This window comes from Diadema antillarum, unplaced genomic scaffold (assembly GCF_040938485.1).
Source record: "Diadema antillarum isolate AM-2024a unplaced genomic scaffold, OU_Dant_1.0 seq00000766_RagTag, whole genome shotgun sequence".
NCBI lineage: Eukaryota > Metazoa > Echinodermata > Echinoidea > Diadematoida > Diadematidae > Diadema > Diadema antillarum.
The window spans coordinates 1153788-1178950 of record NW_027271656.1 but is presented as its reverse complement, the minus strand read 5'-3'; the positions used below and the strand labels follow the sequence as shown (position 1 = coordinate 1178950).

Here is a 25163-nt window from a genome sequence, read left to right as displayed (position 1 = left end):
CCAGCCAAACTCGTTGGTTTGCAAACCATGTGCCTCAAGACTTTGCAGGGACATGTAAGAGGGCTCTACTCTTGTTAACCTGATCTAATATAGTTGTACTTGGTCTATCGCAGCATTTTTCCGACGAAGGCAGAACAAATTTTCTCAATTGCGTGGATTGATTATATAATCATGCTTAGTGACAGAGAAGGAGAAGGGAGGAGCAGAGACAATCGAACATACACTGGATTCTTTTATAATGTTTTATTTTTTTCACATTATTCAACATCATTTCAAAGCAAACACTCGACAGGCGATCAATAAAAGAACATTTCTTTGAAAAAAAAAGTTCAACAGGGTGCATAGAAGTCTTTGTTGCTTTGTACTGCATATTAGTGTCCTCCATGACTTACAGGTATATTAGCAAGCTTCAGATCGGCAACGCGAACGCTATAGATGACGCTATTAGGCAGAGAATCGTGTTCTGCACATTGTGTTGTGTGAGACAGCGGTTTCCATTGTCCAACCCGGAGGCATAAGAGTTCGCGTTGCAGATATAAAGCTCTTTTTTTAAACCTTCAAACACATTTTTAGTGTAAAAATTCGAAACATCAGAACTTTTCGAGCAACTTCTTCAATGAACATGATTGTCCACACTGCTTTTCATATAAAATTGCACCATTACCAAGCGAAGGTGTAAACCAAGAATATGACACACGAAAAGCTTTAAACATGTGTTTAGACATGTCTATCGTTTTCTTTTGCAATGTCGTTTTGTTCACTGTGAACTCGTCTCTGCCATCCAGTCATAATACCCACCATGAACCAGAAGATAACAGTATGCTTAGGTTGTGTTCGATGATTTTCTCTTTGGTTGGAGGGCCGAGGAAGAGATGATGTGCCGTGAAAAGAATACAGAACAGCGCCACCTTTAGTTCGAATTGAAACGGCTGAGACCCTGAAAGACACAGAGGATGTGTTTGTTTACGGCGAGTTGGAGTGGCCAGCGGAACGCAGACCGCTATCCCCTTTCCTTCGATCCCATCTCGTATCGCCTTCCAGACATTTAATTCTTTTCGAATTTGCCGCTCGTTCTGCTAGAAACGAATCTAGGGAATCCATGTACTGCCGTTGCCTGATTAGAATTGAAAGGGAGAAGCAGAAGACACAGAGGTAAATCAGAAAACGATCACGTGATCATTGCTGCCGACACGATGAGGTATCGAGTGTAAAAAAAAACAACAAACAAACAAACAAAAACAGCCTATCAAACATAAGGTACCTTGTATGTGTGTCATGTGTGTTTGTGTGTTTGCGGTGTGTGTGTGTGTGTGTGCGTGTGTGTGACTGTATGAGGATAATCAAATAAAACAATAATGTTATATTTTACATCCATGACATTGCACATTGCGCTATGTCTTAGCTCTTCGAATCTGTTTTAATGCTAGCATAAAAGTTATAGGGAAAAAAAAAGAAAGATAAAAATAAAGTGGATGAAAAAAGAAAATCACTTAGTGGACATGAAACGAAACGATTTTTTTTTCTAAATCTCACTGAATCATGCAGTCATAAATCATAAAAATGTACTGTTTGTTATATTGATTCTCATTCTTGCGCTCTTCCCGTGTTTATCTGAAGAGGAAAATGCAGTTTGCCACAGCGGATATCCTTGGGCTGTGCTACAGAACCTTGAACAAAATAAACAAAGTGATGTTCATCATTTGGATCACGGGTGGCCTTCCATAATCCTATGCCCATCTATTTGCTTCTGTGATAAAACGCAAACAAAAAAGCATTGACCTTAGTTTGTTCCTAAACGTGATGTGTTTGTCTTATTTGCAAGTGCGTTATTTTGGTTAAAAACATCCGGTAGAATGAGCAAGGGGATTTAGCTGCCATTCCCATATAAGTATTTATTTTTCTCCGTTTTGCTTATCAGCAAAAGATCTTGTGTCTCTCTGTATGAGTAATACAAGGACAAAAGCAAAGTACATGTAAAACTTTCTCCCGATTTAACTTCAGTTCTGCAAATCTTCGCACGTTGTGCTCTATGTGATGCCCAAATACGGCGAATGAGTGGACGACAAAATATAGTGCATGTTCATTGGATTCCTTTTGTAAATTTTTTTGACGATCAATAATTGATGAGAACGGGTGAATTGAGCTTGTTGCCCTTGCAGCGTTCAAAAGGAAATTACACTAGTTCATGGAGAAGCTAAAATGCATTACGCAAACAATCCTCTTGAAGTCTGACATGGGTAAAAAAAAAAAAAACAAGCAGACAGATGAAAAAAAAAGCAAAAAAAAAAAAAAAAAGCCCGATTCTGAATTATTCGAATGATTCTGACTCCGAGCCAGCTTTGCTCCTCATCTGTTGGGACTCGAGATTGCAAAACGTTTCATACAAACGTCGTACATTGTTGCGACCTTGTTTTCAATGTAGTGCCATCCAATTTTATGATAATATGTTGTCGTCTCTTAATTGATTTGATAAGGTCATTTAAGGTTTCATTTTCATTGTGTGATGGGAAGAGTATGATGTTTGTGCACATCAACTTTGATTTGTCTCCTATAACAAATTTCGAAAGAAGAATAACGCTCCTGCCTCCCCCTCCCCCATCACCCGGGTATCCACAGCCCCTCCCTTTGAAGGTATTGTTTACCACTGGGAGCAATATGATTTTAAAAATGTTCCAGTTATCAAATGTGATGCATAATTATGTGTAAGTCAGTTGTATCACAAAACATCCTACCATATAAAAATTTTGCAATAAAGCCTAGCATATAAGGAGATGTCACTGTTTTTCTTATTAAACCATAACTGTAGCCGATTTAGTCTAGAGACAATTATAACTGTAAACTGCATGGTTGTTTCTATCCCTAACTAACATTTTAGAACTATTTTGAAGCACTAAAGCTGGGTTTTTGTTTCACCAGAAAATTGTAAATAATGCCTTTAATTGACGGACCCAGACCACTCCAGCTGGTGCACAATTACCTGGAATAGACGTCGTCCACAGATATCCATGTGTTAGCGATCCACTTGACCCCCCGATTAACCTCGCACCCTCCGTGTAGCGAGTGCAGTCTCTTCGGTCCCATCCAACCTATTCCGTGTCGGGAAGCAATGGGGAGGGGGATGATAGCAGAGAGAAAATGTTATCAAATTTCTTGTAGATTCAAACAAAATATTATGAAGTACTCACAACGAATCATTTGCTTTCAAATACGGACTGATGAAGAGTAAGAGACAGATTACTTAAATAAGAAAGTAGATAACATAATTATGGATGCATTGCATAAATAAAAAGAAACACAATATATAAAGAGTTAGATAGCAAAAAAGTTTAAGCGCCAATTCTTAAACGTCTAAAAGTAAGTCCATCATCATAGATAGGACCATTATTAATTCTTTGAAGTGATACCTCACTTGTTAGATAACATGGAATACTCTTGAAGTTATGATTAAATATATCCCAAGTTGTCTTATCATTTTAGGTGTTTTTAGCAGTTTTACTCGCAAATATCTTAAATTGACTAAAAAATGAATTTATCTCGTTTTGCGATCAAAACTCTTCATATCCAATTATGTTTGGTTGTGCACATTATTCTTATTGCAAGTATACATTGCAAATAAAATGGAGTAAAAAAGAGGGAGAACGAGAGGAAGGGGGGAGAGATGAAATGGAGTAAAAAAAGAGGGAGAACGAGAGGAAGGGGGGGGGGAGAGAAGCTGAACATGATATCATTAGGAGTGAGCGCGTGATATACCTCTTCTCATAGAATCAAAATGTCATACCAAAGCATCACAAGTGGATAATATGTGAAACTCTTGCTGTATCCGATCTTTTCTATGACCTTGGTTTGCCAATTTATCTTACATGCCATTAATGTCCTAGGTAATTGTCTATTTCCCTTCCGTAAATTCGCCACCTTGGTGTTATGTAAGTTGTGCTACTTTGCTCTGCTGTGTCTCTCGTTTTGTATCAACAGTGAGATATATTTTCGGAAACACTGGCGGAAAATCCGAATTGAAGCTCTTACCGGTTTCCGGATTGGTGTAATGGCTATACCACAGCACCGCTGTCCCTCGTTTGGCCTGGATAACGAGATTGCTATCGTAACAATGATGCTTGAGGTCGGTGTAATCATAGTCGAACTTTGCCTCGTACTGTGTTATGCCAGGAAGGAAATAGAAAAAGAGCGCAGAAAGAGCAGCAGCCGTTATCAAAAAACATCGGAGGATTTTATAGATTGCGTGACTAGATATGAAGCATGATGGCTCAATTTCTAAATGTCAGAAGCTACGAAAAAAAAAGTAGAAGAAGAAAAGATGATGAATTCGAGGTGTCCGTTTGAGCTAGACGTTGCTGTTGCTGTGACGACGGAAGACGACATGATGACCGCAAATGCAAGGACAGGACGGATCGTACAGAGCTGACCATGACAGTGATTACCATGATGACAACGATGGTAAATGATAACGATGATGATAAAATCACGATGAAAATGATCAGGACGAGAACGATGATGACAACGATAATGATGATAGCCGATATAACAGCCGTAATATCATTATCACCAATCTCGAGGATATCACTTGTGTAAGTTTATGATCCTCTTGTTGGAATGAAATAAAGATAGAAGGAGTATGGGATGAAGAAAGAGCGTGAAAATAAAAAAAAAATAGGAAGGCAACCTCAGATACAGGCGATACGTAGCAGGAGAATGTCAAAGAAGGGGAAAAAAGTACAGCTGAATAGATTATTGATACATGCCATCATGAATGAGTAAAAGAAGAATGCGAGGGAGTATTTCTATAGAAGACGAAAAAGATGAAGAGGGAAAGCAGAAGGAATAGAAGAAGGAAGAAGTTCAGAGTCATAATAGTAAAAGTAATAGGAGTAGTAATAGTAGTAGTAGTGGTGGTGGTGGTGGTAGTAGTAGTAGTAGTATTAGCAGCAGCATTAGTAGTAGTATAATAGAAGTAGTAAAAGTAGATAGTAGTAGTAGTAGTAGTAGTGGTGGTAGTGGTAGTAGTAGTAGTAGTAGTAATAGTAGTAGTAGTAGTAGTAGAAGCAGCAGCAGTAGTAGTAGTAGTAGTTATAATAATAATAATAGAAGTAGGAGTAGTAGTAGTAGTAGTAGTGGTATAGTAGTAGTAGTAGTAGTAGTAGTAGTAGTAGTAGAAGTAGTAGAAGTAGTAGAAGTAGAAGTAGTAGTAGCGGTAGTAGTAGTAGTAGTAGTAGTAGAAGTAGTAGAAGTATAGTACTAATATTAGTAGTAGAAGTAGTAGTAGTAGAAGTAGTAAAAGTATAGTACTGATATTAGTAGAAGTAGTAGAAGAAAAAGAAGAAGATGGTGATGATGATGACGATGAAAGCGCAGAAGCAGAAGACGAAGAAAAAGACGAGGACCGATGACAAGAAGGAGGAGGAAGAAGAGGCGGATGAATGAGAACTACCGGAAAGATAAGTTCAGGAGGTGGAGGAAGGGTGGAGTTATGACAGGCGAGAATCAAGAAGATTTGGAGAAACGAAGAGGTCACGTGAAAGGTTGGAAATGGAAGAGAGAATAGAGTAAGAGACCACGGGTCCGTTTCATGAAATAAAAGTCTTTACATAACTCTAAACGTGGTGAAAGTCGATCATATTATGTAGCCAAGAGAGACTTTCAACGAGAAGTCAAATCCATTTCATGAACTCTCTCACAATTGTGTCTTATGAGCGAAAAAGTCTCTCATGAAACTTTTATGAAACGGACTCCAGGTCGATGATTATGATATTATACAGTTTATTATCCACATTGGGCATCTAACTCAAACAACACCGCAGGTCATAGTTCATATACCAACTCGAATATCTGCGACATCTTAATGGAGTTTGATATTGCCCCTCTGGACGTTGATTTGTGTGGTTGGACTGACGGGGATAAATGAACCACACCTGGCGGTCAGAACACAGCCAAACCTCTCCCCTTTATACGCGCTATATTTTAACGTGGCGGCAACCCAATAACTTTAATTGACATACCTAACCTCGTTCAAGTTGACCTTTAAAATATTGATAAATTAGATTCAGGCAAAAGAAATGGGAGACGATTCATCACTGTTATAAGAAAGTTATAAAGTTTCGAGTTTCGCGTCTTTTCACCGAACACAACGTAGTAACTTTTTTTTTTCGCAACCACATAGGTCCCTATGATGTCATCCTATTTCGCATCTGTCATTGGTCCTTACACAAACATAAAAATGGGCACATAAAAATCCTATTACGGGTCGATGACTTTATCGACCACAACCCTGCAGCAAGACCTCTGAAATCTGTAAAAACACGTTCCAATATGTTTATACCTTTACTGAAGCACCTCAACTTTAAACGATCGAGACTCATCCGTTATTATCTATCATCATAATTATTGTCTTTACGGTTAATAACAATAACAATAACAACAACAATGGTAATGTGAGTTATTATAAGCAGTATTAATTTCATTATTATCATTAGTATTATTATTATTATTATCATTATCATTATTGTTATTACTATTATTATTATTATTATTATTATTATTATCATCATCATCATCATCATCACATTATCATCGTCACTATCATTACCATTATAATCATAATTATCGCTATTATTTTCTTTTTTTTACACCAATCCATGCTGATGAACATAAATTTCCAGTGTATCGAATAAAGTTGTGCTTGTCAAAAGCGGCACAAACAAAAAATACACCGGTGACCTTTGAACTTGAAATATTGAATTACCAACCTCTGGAGAGCCGTATTCCAAGTCAGCGAATGGAAATGCAGTCTCTCCCCCATCGACCACGTCATTTAGGTAATATAGTATTGTAATCATCCTGGAGAAAGAAGAGGAAGACATGGTTAATGACGATTACTATAACTGGACTTGAAATTCCCCTTTCTACATCAGATGTGCGAATTTCCGTTGCAATATACTTACATATATATACTAACAGCAGAGGGACAATAAAGATAGCGAAAAGAACTACTATGATATACCTCCACTAAGAAGTAGTGGCACACCCGCTAGAGGAAATTTCGCGCAAATCAGAATAAGAATCAGCGATGTCTTGTTTACGACAGATTGTCCGTACGCGACATTGAAAGAAATTGGGGAGAAATGAAAACCATTAAATGCAATTTTGACAATATCCAGAGCAAGAGTTTAGGTACAACAAACTCAACTATGCACTTTCGTTCCGACCATGAGAGATTGCAATTGAATAAAAAAAACCCGATCATGTATGAGATGAAGAAGAAAATAAAAAGAAGCACAGTGAGTGGAGGGAACAGGTTTCATTGCCTGTATCAAAACTGAAATATGGGGCGAGCAAATAACCCCTGACCTCAATTTCAGGACAATGTTATTTCTGCCGTGTATACAGTAAACCGACGTTTGGTGCCAGCCACTTGGCCTGTTCGTCCATCGTAAAATACCCACCGCCTTATTTATTCTGTCCAGCTGCAGAGTTCAATAATGTGCGCAGTGAGGGTAGGAGGAAGGAGGGAAGAATATAAGAATATATACATTATATATATATATATATATATATATATATATATATATATATATATATATATATATATATATCACTACTCTGGAATGATAGAGAAAAGTGTGTGATGAAGAGGAAGAAGGGGAAAGGGGCGGGGTTATAAGGGGAAGGATGGGGTTGGTCCGATTAACCACGGCGTATCAACAAACACAAGCAATGATACTTGGCAAACGCGAGAGTGATATTAAAGAGGACTAAATGTTGATTCAGTCAATGCGGTATTATTTTTTTTTTCTGAAAAGAACACCTTTCCTCGACTTGCTTCTGGAATGTATTAAGGGAGTCTATGGCCAAATGCTCTCTCATTATATTACAAAACTGAAAAAAAAAATCTGCAATCAACTTTAGATTTCCTTCACGGTTTATTCCACCACCATAACATCACCAACTGTTGTCGTCTTATCCAGCGATGACAGCACGGAGATTTAACTAAACTTTTAACTTCCACAACTTTTGAATTGATTATACGATTGTCTTCAATCTTAACTAAAAGGTTCTCTTTGTCTTGCTTGTTTGCGGTTAGGGCATCCACTTAAAATAATTTTGGATCCCCCCCCCCCCCCTCCCCTTTAAGTCTGGATCAGTGCCTGAGGAGCGGAATAGGAGTAAGACCCAGGAGGTGTAATTCTGGAGACGCTTTGTTATTCATCCCGAGCGTCAGAATGCCCCCCTCGCCATTCACATGTCATGTTTCATTAGCGGGTTGTGACAACTTAGCATATATTTCAGCCACAGTGGCACATGTTTGTGTGTATCTGTTTGTTCTCTCTGTCATTCCAGACCAAACATTCCATTGTTAAGATACCGATATCATACCAGCAGGGAATAGGCGCCTTGTCATATGAGAGATAACATATTCTTATTGGATATTTTCTCCTTCTTTCTTCTTTATAAAAGAGTGCTTCGCTGATACAATCAGTTGAGTGATAATGTAGAATATACACAAATTAAAGTATCTATTTCAACTGCATTAATAAATATAAGAAAAGACCAGGGATCGAGGAGTAAAAATATAGGTTAATGAGGCAATACAGTGAAAAACTAAAACAAAGCTAATAAGCTGAAATTACGAATGAAAACTAGGAGTACAGCTGCAAATTTGTTCTTGTCTTCTCAGAGATGGAGAAAGAGAGTGAAAGAGAGAGAAAATGAGATATGAAGAGAGAGGGAGAGGGGAAAGGAGAGGGAGAAGGGGAGGGGAAAAACTTGCTCAGAACGTTTCAAACCGTCATAGATGTATTCACAGTTTATCAATTCCCTCATATTGTTCAAATAAAATTGTGAGTTAACACCCCTCTCACCTGAAACGCCCGCACTATTGTGTTTTTGTTGTTTTACTTTCGTGATATTGCATACTTACCACCTTACCCTCCCCCCCCCCCCCCCTCCGCGTCATGCCCTTTGGCTGTAATACAGTATTCTGACGCGACGGGGAGTGGTGCATTGTATTCACTTTCATTTTCGCTTTCCAGGAGTCTCGCCATAAACGAAATCATAATCTAAATTGATCCGAACCGCACAAAGTGAAAAAACCAAAATGAAGAAGACAAGACCAAACCAACGACAATCAATCGCATCCTCACCGGCACAGTCGGCATCGGTCTTCGACGAACTCGTCGCCGGAGGATGTGTTGAGGCTGATGGCTGTGTGACGACACTCCAGGCCGGATGTGACGTCATCGGTGTCGTAGTGCGCGTGATAATGACCACCTGGGCGATACCTCACTACCTGGTCAAAAAACAAAAGTCGATAGGAATCCATCAACGCCTTGCGTCTTGTATACAAAACTCAAATGTCGCAGTGATTGTTGATACCTATATGTACATTATAATCATGATCGAGTATACAGCTAAACCCGACATTCACAGAGAGAGAGAGAGAGAGAGAGAGAGAGAGAGAGAGAGAGAAACACACCCCACACAGGCATACACACACACATATCTATCTATCTATCTATATATATATATATATATTTATATATATTATATATTGTATATTGTATATATATATGCACCACACAACACAAACACACACCGACACAAGCGCATGGAGTAGATGGTGATCTTCATATATTTTTTTTGCCTCTTTTCAATCCTAGTTGATGTATAGATTATGATTTATTCATTATGAATTACTGTGTAAAGTGGGTGTTAATTGCCATTCTTTTCTAAACTTTGTTGTGTGGGGTAGCCATAAAACTCAAAGTCTGCTGTATTTTTTTAATGCACATCACATTTTAGTTTGTGAAGTGTTTCTTTGCTGTCGTTTTTTTTTTTCCTTTTTTTTTGGGGGGGGGGGGGGGGAGGGGGATGGCAATGACCTCTGTCATTATATGCGCCATCTCCGAGTCAATGTAAAATCATATTATGATGTGGAATTATGCAAATGCATGCTTTATATTTTCACCTGCTACAAGCAACTGTTGAATATGCAGAATTAGAGCAGCAACGAAGATAATCTACTTGACGAGGAGTCAACTATAATACATATTATATGAATCCACAATTATCAAACTATAGTGCTTCCGAGCGAAGTCAAAACAGCTTTTGTTGGGATACCCAAAAGTAAGTTTGAATACTCAGAAGAGCTAGATCACGAGGCAGAGAGTTAGAGGACGACATTTTCCCTAGTAAGATGTATTACACATTGATCAGCCGAGAGGATTCTGACATATCGCAAAACAGCACGATTCATAGATAACACAGACGTTAATGGTCATACATCTGCTGTAAGTGGATGTTTTCCCAAACCTTTCAAACTTCTTGACAGATGATCAGGAAATTGCAGGATGAGAGGCACTCACGGTTTCGATGTGACATGGTTAAACATCGATGGACATTTCCTTAAACCGTGCATGTCTGTAATGCTCACGTTAATACATTTTGTAGAAACCCATTTCCATGTACAAAAGCTGCAAAAACACTGTAATAGCATACCAAAGAAAATATAATAACATACTAGAAGCAAGAATAGTAATGGTCCTATAATCAGACCAAAAAAAAAAAAAAAATCTAACATTAGCTAGACACATCTAGACAAGACAATTGATTCAACTTATTATACCAATCAAACAAATAAACAAGACAAAATGAGAATGGTAAGCAAAACTCACCTGCATGGGTTCGCTGGTGTAGACAATTTCTGGTGGAAGTTTTGTCAGTGCTACCACTCTGAAAAGAATGTAAATAGATGATTAAGCTTTGCTCATCTCAACGGAGTTGATCGCCATTGAAATCGATGATGGCTCGAGGCAGGCTCGAGGAGTGAAATACAAATATCATGGTATGATACTTCATTCTGAAAGTCAGTGACATTGGTTGCTGGTAGGAGCAGGGTTTGAGTTCAAGCCAATGAACATGAACATGTCACAAAGTGAGAAGCAAATGCAATTAGTTCTAAAAACATCGAATTAGTTCTTTAAAAAGAAACAGCAGAAAAGACTTATAAGAATTAGTGAAATCCTAACAAAGTCGACTAGCCACTCTCCTATACGTGTAATGACATACTGAAACAACAGAGGATGTAGAATGTGTGAAAATAGTATGCATCGATTTTCATCAACAAAATAAAATATCCAATTACTGAATAAATGATGACCAGATTGATAAAGAGATATATCATCTAATAATCCTATATGCTGTTTCATATGTGAATCTGCATCATTTAAAGATAAACGGCCAAAACAATACTAGTTGATTTGCATGTATTTATTAAAATTATTTGTAATTCATTAATTAATTTATTAATTTATTAATTTATTAATTTATTAATTAATTAATTTATTTATTTATTTATTTATTTATTTACTCATTTATTTATTTATTTATTTATTTATTTATTTATTTATTTATTTATTTATTTATTTATTCATGTATTTATTTATCTACTTATCTATTCATTTATTTGATCATTGTCAGTGTTCCGTGCTGGAAAGAACACAGTGTTCCATAGTGTGAGAAACACAGTGTGAACACAGTGTGAAATCTCTTCACACTGTTAAATTCGAGCATTTTTACAGTGTGAACACAATGTGAGTCATCAATATACAGTGTGAAACAAAGCATTACTATGTGAGCATTCTGTGAAAAACCACTCCACAGTGTGAAATCATCCTCAAACTGTTAAATTCGAGCGTTTTCATATAGTCGACTATATGAACACACTGTGAACACATTGTGAACACACTGTGAACACACTGTGGGACATTATGTGGTGTTTTTTCAGTAGGGTTGTTAAACTGCCAGGCGGAGGGATGGGTATTATCGTTATAGGTCTATCTCTCACAAAATCACGTGATACAAGTGGAATGACTGCCAAAATTCTGGCACGATTCCCCATTATTAACTTAATTGTTCCCGTTTGAGATTCTGAAATCTCCGTAGACTTTGCACAGTTATCTCGGGTTCTAGCATGCCATGGGTTGAGTGACAATAACAAATGCATACCACTTTGGAATGCTGCCGATCAGTTCACCTGACGTCTGGACATAGACGCGTGTTTTGCTGCTATCACTTGCTCTGCCCCATCGTCCCTCCTCCCCCCGAAAAAAAAAGAATGATTAACCGATCCTTAAAAATAGAATAATAAATTGTAACTTCATATCACTGCAGCGGTCATGGTATTGAATGTGGGTTAAAGGTTCGTTAACCCGAAAATGAAATAAGGTTCGTTATTCCAAAGGTTCATTAATCCGAAAATGGAAAGATAGTGCGTACCGACGAACCTTCGGAATACCGAACATCACCAGTAAAATTCTACTTTGGTCATAGTATCATTCCTTTCTTGGATGAATTCTTGAAATCACTAAGTGTGCATTCTTTAAAGACATAATTCACGCCTCCCCGACAAGATCATTATGACATTGATAATATCAAGATAATATGGGTGCTCTATTAATTAAGTGGCTGCACCTGTCCTGTAGTTCACGGAGGAAGTGCCGGTCCTCGGGCAATGCACTCAGCCACGTCTGGTCGCTTATCCGTGTCTGCCCCTTCCACCGCTTCACGAAACGCTCACCCTCTCCGCCATCCCATCGCCTTATCCACTCTCGCACTTCTTCGGCAAGCATCGGCGTCCACTCGGCAGTCCTCCACAGTTCTTTCGGCCCTATTCGGCCGTCCGAGTCGCGATCGAGCTCGAGATCCATTAGCATGAGGCTCAACATTGCTGCCGTCACGTTCTCTGCCCGGAGATTCGGCAGGCACGCCAAGGCCTCTTCGGGGTCAAGTAGTTCGTCATCGTCCTTATCGCAGGCGACCAGCTTTTCTTTCCAAATTGTGTCATTGAAGCGACTGTGCAAACTGCTGTTAGTCCCACGTGTGGCATCTTCCTGTGTGTTTGTTGATGAGCCCTTGTACGCTATTCGACTGATCTCGAGTCCATCTTCAATCGCTAGCTCTTTGATGTATTCGCACTCTGAGTCACTCAAGAAGTTTGGGATTTCTAGAAGAGAGAGAGAGAAAAAAAAAATGCTTGCGAAGATTGGGAAAACAAGGTTGAAAAACGTTTTATATAAAGCCGTCTCATATAATTATAGAACACATCCCTGAGCACCAGTTATAAATACAAAATCCGAAAACCAACATTGACAAAAACTGTACCCAACAGCATTGAAGAAACGGAGTTGACATGATTTTTTCAATAGCTGTAAATTCTGAAACCCTGGTTGTCACTTTGAGGAGGATTTTATTCATGGACAATTTACGCAGTCAGTAATGAGATAAGTACCGACATCCTGATTGATGTCAGTGTGTGTGTGTGTGTGTGTGTGTGTGTGTGTGTGTGTGTGTGTGTGTGTGTGTGTGTGTGTAGATTGGTTAACTCGCAAGAATAATAACACAATACTATACGATCAAAGGGATTATGATATACCGCCAACATATATAATAACACCGGTCCTCACGTGTACTATTGTGTGGAAAAGCATGTGAGTTTCTGTTTGTTAGTTTGTTTGTGTCTGTGTTATACATGAAATTCAATATCAACGCATTTTATCAAGTCAGCATTTCATAATGCATGTATCAGCAGGCAAATATCTATGCATTATTGCATTCTAGGTATTTCTAAGATATAATCATATTATTTCGCTAAAAAAAAATAATGATACAGTATTAGGCTACATGTCTCATAAAGTATAATTTAGGGTGGTAAAAAATATCGTAACATGAGACTTTAACATATTATGGAAAGTTAAATAACTTGCATCGGACATACAATTGAATACAATGTACAATGTTAGAAAAGTACCGAAATAGAATAAATAAGTGAATGAATAGAGATGAAATAGATAGATGTAAAGTAAAATGACTCTTCAAAATATGAGATCATGTATCTACTTGTTTTTAAGGTAGGATCATATGCCTAGCATCAAGGTGCAGCATGTCAAACTTTTTTTTTTCGTCTACATGATCGCTGTAAAGGTGGGTTGATTTGTTTTCAATCAACATAACTCGTGAAGGCAACGTGATCTTTTTGAAGCAACATACAGCAAATTTTGTTTGCTCCCGAACGTCTACATTTTCAAGAACGTCCCGGCTTTTTGTCCTTCTCTTCTGGAGTACAGAAAAAAAAAGAATCCCTAGTTCTCCTTGAAAAATGATTGACGGCTGTAATACCCTGGAATGACGTGACACGAGGAACTCAATCTGGAATCCCATTGCTTTGCCCTCAGTAAATATCCCTCGATTGGCAAAGACTTCATTGTTGCGCCTTGCGCCTTTAGGGTTGGTCAGCTGCCAACTTTAAAAATCAGGCGTAACCCCAAGCCCTGGATCTCGTTAAAAATATGCGAGGGATAACCGGGCGACTATACGGCAAGAGCATAAATATTTTTTTGTGTAGGGTCAAAGTCCCACTTAGCTCAAAAATATGTGTTTTGGGTCAACGGACTTGATATCCATTTTGCGTGTTTGTGTTTTCGGTGGGTTGTGTTTTTGTTTATCTGAAAGGATAATCATTCTTTAACATAATATCAATATCTGACGTTTGGTAACACAACATTAAGCGGAATTAACCTTGTTTTTGTTAAGTTTTGTATGCCATTTTTTTTCCGTCTGTCAATGACATCGTCCTTGTCCATTATTCCCATCAACGCCCATAAAACCTAAAAGTATGCTTATAAACACCCCGTATATTTCAGAGCAGTAACCAATGGCTTTGTGGATCTACACAGTGGACATGCAATGATTACACTACGACAGTAATCTGATAAATCTTTGCATAAAGGTTGCCATGGAGTTTGAAATCTTTTTCACGGGGGCAAAGTGAAGTGTGCCTTCAAGGCTCTCTTCTTCTAAAACATCAGACCAGGAGTTTTAAAGGGTGGTGTAGTTTTGGTTGAGATGGGAATTCAGATTTTAACTTTTTGCTAAATAATTAGAAATTACGTATTAGAAATATCAAAGAACATACACTTCTGAGAGTAATTTAAAGTTTATTCGATGAAAATCGGTTTTGAAATGGCTGAGATATCCACAAACAAAGTGGTCCTAATAAAAGGTGGGACCCACCTTTTATTAGGACCACTTTGTTTCACCTTGTTTTTGGATATCGCAGCCATTTCAAAGCCGATTTTAATCAAATAAACTTTAATTCCTCCTAGAATTGTTTGCTCTTTAATATTTCAAAAAAGTGTTTTCTAAAAAGGAAACGTCTGAATCCCCATCACAACCAAAACTATGCCATCCCTTTTATTCTCTATACATAAATCTGGGAAGTCAAAAATAGGATGATTGCGGGATTACACACTACACCGTACAAAAAGTGGGGGATCGAGTTGGACACGTACATTGGGAACCAGCTGGAGAGGAAATTTATGCGATAATGTTCAAGGATAAATGAAAGAAACAAGAGATTCTTGTGTATTATGAATATAGAAGGAGACATCGTGGAAAGTACTAGAAATAATGACCTAATTGCCAATATTGGCTAGGAGAAAGAGGAGAAGAAAAAAAAAAGGAGAGAGAAAACCGAGAGAATCATGGGTGAAAATGAGACAAACAAACATACTACAGAAAAATATTACCGAAATCCCCCACAGAAAATGAATGAAAATCCTCGCGTAGCATTCTACCCTTATTCTTGCCCTAAATAGCGTCATTAGTGCCTCGTGGCACCTACGTATACAGGTTGTTGTTGTTTTGTGTTTAGTATAGCGTTTTCCATTCTCTCTAGTATATTTACGCCAAGTAAGGCGTTAAATAGCCTAAGTTTGTCATGACCATCTCGCTGTAAGGTGAAGATAGCCCAGTCGAGTGGGGTCGCGCTCGTCTGGGCTCTCTTCGCTCACCTGTTACAGCGAGAGGGCCTTGACAAAAGGCTAGGCGTTGGATGGGCACTCACCAAAGATAGGCGGATCTACAGCGAGAGTTTTCATACGCACGTATCGGCCCGGTTCTATCTCCGCAAACCGGACGTGGCCAATCTGTATGAAATGGAACAAAACAAAGAGAAGGATAACAACGTCGCTCGATTACATAACAATCGACAACTGCCAGTCTAAAATATATTTAGCCTGGCGAGATGTGGTACATTCATAAAGTGCAGCAAACTAATCACCATCACTGTCATACATTTTTTCCCCACTAGGGCCTATATCTCTTTCATTGTCTGTCTGTCTATCTGTCTGTCTGTCTGTCTGTCTGTCTGTCTGTGTTTCTGTCTTTCTGTCCGTCTGGGTCTGCATATAATGAGTCCACATCCCTGTCTTTCTGTGCTGAATGCTCTAATGATGCAAATAATTGATGTAAATGACTGAAAAACAACAACTTTGTGTTCATACAGTTACGTTGATGTGCTTATTATTTTGTATATGTATTTTGGGGGCGGGAATGGAAAAAATAGATGAAATGAAATAGAATATTGTTTATACAGAAGTGGATTCACTTGTTTTAACCATTTCACAGCAAATGGGTATCATGCACCTATCATACAAGTGCGGATCAACTGGCTAAATATCAGTGCATTTATGATAGCGGTATGTGATACGAAACATCTACGAGAAAAAAAAAATCAGTGAATTGCATTACTCATCACGAGTATACCCTGTACAGCTACTGCGAGGGAATCCAAAGTATATATTGATCTGTACAGTGGACAGTCCTCTTGACAAGCATTGGCAGCGACACATTCGTGTTGGAAAGGGGGGGGTACTAGTAAAAGAACCTGACATATGAAAAGGACAGGTGTGGCATACGTATAGTAAAGGGTATCGATGCTGACTGTATTGCATGAGTCTTTGTGGAGCAAAGGATGTGCGCATAATGTAGAAGGTAATAATGATAAACTTTCAGGAGTGAACAATTTTACTAGGCAAAGAAAGGAGAGTTGGATATATAGATACGATGAATGCTTTGGCGGCATGAGAAGGTAAGGGTCGTGCCAAAATAGATTCAGTGTAGCCTATGGTGAATTGTGCATGATAGATAGAAGATACGGATCCAGTGACAGATGAGACAAGGTGTATATCGAGTGAAAGTAATGACGGACAGATTGAGAGGTGTGACAAATATAGGATGCGAGAAGCCCGGTTGTAATGGAGGCCGGATTTACGCGTTGTGAACACGATCTTTAAAAGAGCATTTCCATCGGAAGACATTAGCACATTTTCCCCTCAGGTCGGTGAATGGTTGCCCCCCTTCCATCCGTCCATGGCTCATGGATTGTCGTATCTATCCGGCTTATCAGAAATTTCTCTACGGTTAGTCACCTGCAATGTCGGTGTGCTCTTTGCTTTCTATTCTCATAAATTCGAACATCAAACGGGTTATATCTTTGCCATGCAGTATACCTGTAACGTTGCCAACCATCACGATGTGGTTTTTATTTGAAGTCAAGCAGTGTTCCACGTTTCGGTATGATATATCATTATTACGTCGGTGAAAATGCACGTAATCGTATTTGATAATTTTGAGTTAAAGAAACCTATGCAACTCCACAGCTATTGTTTAGTGCAAATTAGTATAGCCTTGCCAAATTTAACAGCAACAGAAACTTCTCAGATCTAAACTTGATTAGTTCAAAGAAAACGTCAGGGCTCTTCCGTTAGCTGGAATGACTCACTGTGAAGGCTAGAATGGTATGGCAAGTAAAATAAAAAGAAAGAAAACAACAACAAAGAGCAGCAAAAACTAGAGTATGCAACCACGAAAACCACTGGATGTAATATTCACCTCCACGGGGTCGTACTGAAATAGGTTGCTGTCGGTCGTGGAGTCTCCGCCTCCGATACTATCGTCGAGTCGAAGGCAGTTGTCGAATCCTCGGATGACCACGACGAAACGACACAATATTCCCAAAACGAGCACGAGAATGTGCTCTTCGGTCCACTCCATCGCTCCCCCGGGGAACACATCCGTAGGGTTATAACGCTGCTCTGGTAAGGGGCAGAATCTAGCAGCAGAAACGCAATGCCATGTCCGATGCAGCTTTTTGGCCTACGACTGGATTGAAATAGAGAGAGCAAGAGAGAGAAAGACAGACAGAGAGAAAAGTCAGAGTTTGAGTTACGGACTCGACGATATCAGGGTTAACCAACAGTAGAGAGACAAAAAATGACAGTAACTCGGACGGATGACGGACGAAGTCAATCAAGAAGTCTAAATTGCGTTTATTACCGGCAGATTTGTTGACGACGGCTGATGGGGAACACAAACACTGTAAAGTGTTTATTTCGTCTGGCCGAACTTCCCCCGCACTGTACTCAAGGCTTGTCTGCTGTGAGCATGCGCACTTGCTCTCTCTTAACTCATAGTGAAAGAGGGTGGAAGAGAGAACGTAGACGGAGAGAGTGAGGGAGAGAAGGGGGTGAGAGATAGATGACGTTACACATCATATGGGTGTATATGCGGGTATATCCATGCATATTGGATCGAGATAGAAAGAGAGAGAGAGAGAGAGACGGAGAAAAGAAAAATTATACAACAAAATCTTGCACGAATGACAGTTTGAGATGGGGCTTGAGGATTCCACCTTCTTTTTGTGAGATAATGAGAAACCTCGTGTGAAATATGAAAGAGCATAATATTCTGCGAGTAATTCAAACTTTATTTGATGAAAATTGGTTTTGAAATGGTTGAGATATAAAAAAACATTGCAATCCTAATAAAAGGTAGGACCAACCTTTTGTTACGATCACTTTGTTTTACCTTGTTTTTGGATATGTCACCCATTTCAAAACTGATTTTCATTAAATAAACTTTGAAATTCTCTTAGCATTGTATGCTCTTTCATAAAGCAGTTTCTAAGTATCTCGCAAAAAGTTGAAAGCTGTATCCTTATTTCAGTCAATACTATACTATCTCTTTAAAGATAAATCCTGATAATTCAACAAAGTCAACATAGTTCATTGGCATTGTATCTCTTAATGTAGGAGAGGATGTAAACTATGGTATATAATTTTTCGCAAAATGAATTACTAGTAGACAGGTTATTGTCAAAGAGATGGATTCTTATGTGCATCTTCGGTCATTATGTATTGAAAATATTTAGGCCCATGTGAGAGGAGAGAGAGAGAGAGAGAGACAGGAGGACAGATACTGTTCTGTAATAAAGATCGACTGAGAGAAGAGAGGTGGAGAAGGACGAAGGATGGAAAAACAGACAGTTTATTGGAAAAAAATTTAAAGAAATAAAAAGATAGATAGATAAATACATAAATAAATAAATAAATAGATGATCAGATTGATAGATAGATAGATAGATAGAGAGACAGATAGATAGATAAATAGATATAGACAGATAGATAGACAGACAGATAGATAGATAAACACATGTATAGATAAACAGCTGGATAGATAAACAGACAGATAGATAGACAGATAGATTGATTGACAAATAGATAGATAGATAGATAGATAGATAGATAGATAGATAGATAGACAAATAAACAGATAGATATATAGGTAGATAGATAGAAGGATAGATAATATTGATAGAGAGAAAGAGAAAGAGGAAAGGAAGAGAGGGAGAGACAGAGGAGAGAGTGGGATGAAGAAGGACGAGGGATAGAGAGAAGGATAAACGAGTATCAGCCCTGGCCAAAATATTTGAACTTGACTGCTGCACAGCTGCGGTGCCCTGTAATTGGTTTACCATGTGACTATAGGTATACACGTAATGATGGAGGGGGCGGAGCGGCCCGGCAATTTACTTTAATCGACAGAATGTCAAACGATGCCACTTCGGGTTAGCCTCGTCGCAAATGTCCAAGGTCAATGCTTTGTACGTATCAAAAGATTTCGGCCCGTATACTATACCGTGCTACGCACAACACTACGTTTTGAGATCTCCACCCATGTAAATCGCTTCTGATCAGTACCATGGAGCACGTATTGATATCGATGGTTTAGGCATGTCCATGAAGCAAAACAACCTCCCAAGAGTGATTCAGATTCCACATGATTCCTCAGATTCTACAAACTATAGAACAGCCACTGTTCCTAGTGGTTACAGCTCGTTATTCCGAAGGTTCGTTATTCCGAAGGCTCTTTAATCCGAAGATTCGTTATTCCGAAGGTTCATTTTTCCGAATTTCATTTTCGGATTAAGGAATCTTCGGAATAACGATCCTTCGGAATAACGCCACAAATGTTCGGATTAACGAACCCTTTTTCATTTTCGGATTAACGAACCTCTAGGTATAGGGAATTTGTGTGTTTCGGATTAACGACCTTTCGGAATAACGAACCTTCGGAATAGCGAACCTTCGGAATAACGAACAGCACCCGTTCCTAGTGTCTGTCCAACAGAGTGCACTCACACACAAAAAAAAAAGTCATGAGAAATTTTCCTCAAATTATTGTTGAAAGATATATTGATTTTATCATGAGACACAGATTCTAGGTCACGCTGTCCTCCAAGAACCTACCTTCCTGATGTAAGTTCTCACAGTTTTAGTCAATAGTTTTTCTAAGTTGAGCACAACGCGACATAAATTTCATATCAACTATAGGCGTTTTCACATCAGCCCGATGTTTCGAAATAGCGCGCTATCTTCTGACTTGATGGGAAATTAAAAAAATATCTCGAGCTTGGATTTTTATCGGGCTGATGTGAAAACGCCTAATGATGACAATAGTATTTCTCGATCGATATTTTGAATAAACAAAGGAATAAACGAACATAAAAAGAAAAGAGACCCTCTTTAAGGCCTTCAATATCTATAAATTGTTCAGTTATTTAGGATGGCAACAAACACACAAAGGTTTGTATATAAACCGAAAAAAAATAAGAGTAAAAAACGCACAGTTGAACTTAAACGACATCTGACATCAAAGTCTACGACCTTGTTACGTAACTAGATCCAGATGTCCGCGTGGATAGTTAAACCAGGGAGGTCACTCAAGTTACGTTCACACGCAGTTGCCAAACTTGAAGTTTAGGTCGAAACTTAACTGTCGATGATTAGCTCCACTCGTGCATTCACGACGCGGGTTCACACGTGCACCTAAACTTTCAGTAATGTTAGCAGCATCAATTTACGCAAATAAGTATTTGTAGCATGGAATACGATTGAGAATAAAGAATATCGCATTGGAAATTTGAGACTCTCTTGCCAGAGTGATCATGAGAATATGATATACTGAAAATGTGGATTAAAAACAAACAATAAATCATGACGCTGCATGTCAATGAGCCCATGCAACAATTTGGTGGAACAGAGTATCCTATCAAAGTTACGAATTGTTTGATTTCGAGGAAAAAAAAAAGAGTACAAATTTCCTTGACTTATATACTGACATAATTGATCGAATTGATATTATCCCCCGCCTTCTGAAAGAAGTAAGTCAATTGCTCTTTCATTATGCCTATATAGATATGAAAATGATATGAAACTCTCTTTTAAATACATTTTCTCTACATTGTTCCATTACAATGACATCACGAACTGCTGTGGCCTTCTGCTCCATGGCCCCATGATGGAACGGATTGTCCGATGTTCTTCAAAAGTCACCGGTGTATTCTACTAATATTATTACATTTATTGAATCCACGTAACAGTATTCATTTCGGGGTAAATTCACCTCAAACAGGTTTGCATAGATGTGTGACAGAAATGGACAATCGTTTCATACTTCTCCTCTCGAAATGATTACGCAGAATTTTTTTTTTTTTTAAAGACCCGCATTTTAGTAAAATATATGCCATGGGCATTTTGTTGCAACTATAACATATCCATTATAACAATGAGAAACTCAGGGTATAATTGCTTTGTATACTGTATCGCTTTATAGTTTCTTTGTCCAGCGTCTGGCACTAGCAATTAAAAAGCAAGGGATATCCAACACCATGTCCTATAATTGCTTTGGCTAATCAGACCAGAATCCGGGTATCGGAAGTTTCGCTGATATGTCTACAAAAACCGAAGGAAGTCATGGAATCGGTAGAATCATTATGATTAGATGATCAGATAAAGGGAAGTCTTCACTACCTACAAACTCTCCTTTTGAATGAGATGGAAATAATTTAGCATCCATCATAGCCAAGTTAATACAAAGTAAAGACAAAAATGAAAGTGGGATGGATGTGAACTCTCCGCATCATATTTTTCTTGGGGTTTTTTTGGGAGTGGGGGAGGAGGACTTTGTGTGACACCATCGTCTCATCTAACTTTTTAAATTCCATAAGCCTTCTTCCACTACTGTGATTGACCGTTCTGTTTATCCATTTGACAGTATTTGTCTGTTCGTTTGTTCGTTTGATCGTTTGTTTGTTTGTTTGTTTGTTTGTTTGTTTGTTTGTTTGTTGTTGTTTTTATTTTTTGTTTGTTTTCTTTTAAATTGCTCTCTGTTGATGAGGAAAATTAGTTCAATCTGAATTTAGAATCCCCCGTCACTTGTTCCCTCGTTTAGCACATCAGTGCTGTCCGATAATACCCTCTGCTCTGAAAAATACTTACAGATGCCCCAAGTACAGCGCCAATGACTTTCTCGTCGGATTTCCTTGTCTATATGATAATCGTATTTTGGCACTGCTTTTATGGTCCAATCATTACAGCATGTTTTGTGCGTTGAGATTGTATCGGCGGGAAAAGCAAAAAGTCGATGCGAAAAGATACATAGAAAAGACCGCCCTGCCCATTCAGGAAAAAAAAAAACCAACTGACAATCACATGAGGATATCTTACAGGTACCTATTAAAGACTGCCATATGAATATTCAACAGTAATCCATTGTAAGCTTGTAATCAAGAGGTCCGATATTATCCCAATGTAAAATTTTGAAAAGTAAGTGGGCACATATCAACGTAGTACAATACACATTTTATTTTTCATATTAACTAGCATACAAAAGACACATGTACACAACACATAAAAGGATAGAGATGTGCGGACATCATGGAATATGAAGTGAAAGAGTCTTAATACAAAATGATGATTACTTATTGCTTTAGAATTCATCATCATAATAATCATGACAGTCAAAACACCGATGTATCATTCAATATTGAGGAGAATTATGAGAGGAGGAGAAGGAAGAAGAAGAGGAGGAGGAGGAGGAGGAGGAGGTATGGAGTTGCAACTTTGATGCGACATCATCTCGCTGCATGCAGCACCTTCGACCAAAAAAAAAATAATAATCATACACACCTTCTCAGCTATTTGCGATAAAGCACTTCACTCTTTCCCTGGCAGCTATTCCGCCTTGTGTAGAGTTGGTAACGGCACGTTGTTATCAGTGACAAAACGTAATGATGAATGCCGGTAAAACAAACAAGCTTAGAACAGCGACGTGATCTTATGACCTACAGGTGAATTATGTGACATACCCGCATACTCTTGCCGCAAATGTTAAATCAGGGAGGTGAAAGCTATTTCTCTTCAACTCTCTGGTTATATCGTCTACTGCTACTCCTCCCAATCCCCTCTCTCCCTCTCTCTTCTCCTCCATCCCCATTTTTTTTTCTATATCCCTATTCTTCTCATTGTCTCATGATTTTTATGATTTTATCATGTGCTTTCTTCTACCTGTCCTACTAGGGCGTATTTATTTCCCGAGGAGATATTTCCTCCTTATGTAAACCCTGTCATGTTGCTGCAGGTAATGATTCAGTCTGCCGAGGCCATCACGCACATCCGCAAATGCAGCGCGCCCCCTATACACTGCCAAACAAATCGTGCCCTTCCGTGTACAAAACCTGCAGTCGAACACGAAAAGTTCAAGGGTATATCAAGCTTCAGCTTGCTGCTGTCAAATACAAGTGCCTTTTTTTCTCATCGGCTATTAAATTCAACTCTGCTCTAACTCTGTTGATATAATTCACCATTTCAAAATTGAGGAGGCATCACCATATTTTGTTTTTCTTCTCCCACTCGGAAGAATGTTATTTTCTGTCATTTTTGCTAAATCGCTCCAACAAACATGATATAGGTTCAGTCCCGCTTTTCCCTTGATGGTTCGAGTGCTCAGTCATGACTGGATTCAGAAAGTGGATCGTAAGTTTGACACTTGTGACAAATTAATGTTTTCGTGTTTCCCTGCATCAATCCGAGGGTACCAGTATTTGTTACCTTACTCTCAAATGACTGAAAGTATAGGCGAGTCGTATGTGATCCATACGACGATTCCCTGACTTTCATGTTGATGGTTAACAAGATTGTCCACCGTTCCCGTTAACAAATCAATAATCATGATAATGTTACAATTATTTGTTTGCAGAATAAAACGGAGAAAGGCAGAGGGGGAAGGTGAAAGGGGTTCGAATAGTCAGAGAATCGATTTTAACTAACCTGTTTGAAAAAAAAAGAAGAAATTTTCATGAAAGTAAACAAAATGGAATCAAAGGGTGAAGAGGCACCACCAGCCTTGACCAAAGCTTAAAGAAGCAACCGAACATCAATTTTCTGAAATTTTTTAATTTCCAATTATATTCTTCAAGTAGAAATTAAATGTGAAATTGGACAACTTGGTTAAGGTGGATACCGCAGAGACGCAACAAACCTTTAGTGTATAACTTTTATATAGGTGATTGCAGCATTTGTAGGGTTTGAAACCATCGGCCCTCTCTAAACTTGACCTTAATTCGGGGAATCTTTAGACGGAACACCACTGTAAGTGGATGATGCTGTTATAAGAAAGTGAAAGGAAAAGAAGTACTAGTCTTTAAGGTTGGCGTCTACAGTTTCAATCCCTTGTTAGAATGGTACTCAATAACACAAGATGTCGTCCCTCTCTTGATTTGATATCGTCAACAGCTTTCTTTGTTTATGTTCTTAAGAACAATCACCAAAAGTTTGCTCTCTTTCTTGGCTTGGTGGTAAGCTCATTCTTGATTATTTCTGATGCGGTTTATTCTGCTCGCCTGCTGCCGATCGAGGAAATCAGAATGTTTATTTGGCTGTGGAGGAAATCCGTCACAAACATCCCTAAGGGTAAAATATATCTGAGGAGCTCACTTTGCAAGGATGATATTGTACGAACCCAGTGCTACAGAAAAAAAAAATGTAATGTACTGTGTGGTATGGGTTAACAACGCAAGATAACAGCGATGTCTGTATTTTAGATGACCTCCTAGTCTATCACTGAAAAAAAAAATAGATCCGGGCAACAGTTTACAGATGGCATGTAGGTCACAAAAAGTCAATGTCCCTTGACAC

General features: G+C 38.5%; 1 protein-coding gene across 1 annotated transcript; it reads right to left on the bottom strand.

Annotated features, from left to right (window-relative positions):
• Positions 1 to 963: 963 nt before the first annotated feature.
• On the bottom strand, positions 964 to 18205 carry LOC139738722 (transmembrane prolyl 4-hydroxylase-like). Its single transcript, XM_071649359.1, has 9 exons — positions 17740 to 18205; positions 15911 to 15992; positions 12481 to 13012; positions 10683 to 10740; positions 9153 to 9298; positions 6759 to 6849; positions 4024 to 4150; positions 2978 to 3086; positions 964 to 1114 (listed from the first exon to the last, which is right to left on the bottom strand). Exons 1-9 carry the CDS (start codon positions 17899 to 17901, stop codon positions 964 to 966), a joined length of 1458 nt encoding a protein of 485 aa, XP_071505460.1. The 5' UTR covers positions 17902 to 18205.
• Positions 18206 to 25163: the final 6958 nt, after the last annotated feature.

Coding starts and splice junctions, on each gene's coding strand:
- LOC139738722 (XM_071649359.1), bottom strand. CDS start 17,901: ATGGAGTGGACCGAAGAGCACATTCTCGTGCTCGTTTTGGGAATATTG. Junction 13,013..15,910: donor TGTAGATCCGCCTATCTTTG/GTGAGTGCCCAT, acceptor TCTCTCTTCTAG/AAATCCCAAACTTCTTGAGT. Junction 4,151..6,758: donor TGGAATACGGCTCTCCAGAG/GTTGGTAATTCA, acceptor GGCATAACACAG/TACGAGGCAAAGTTCGACTA.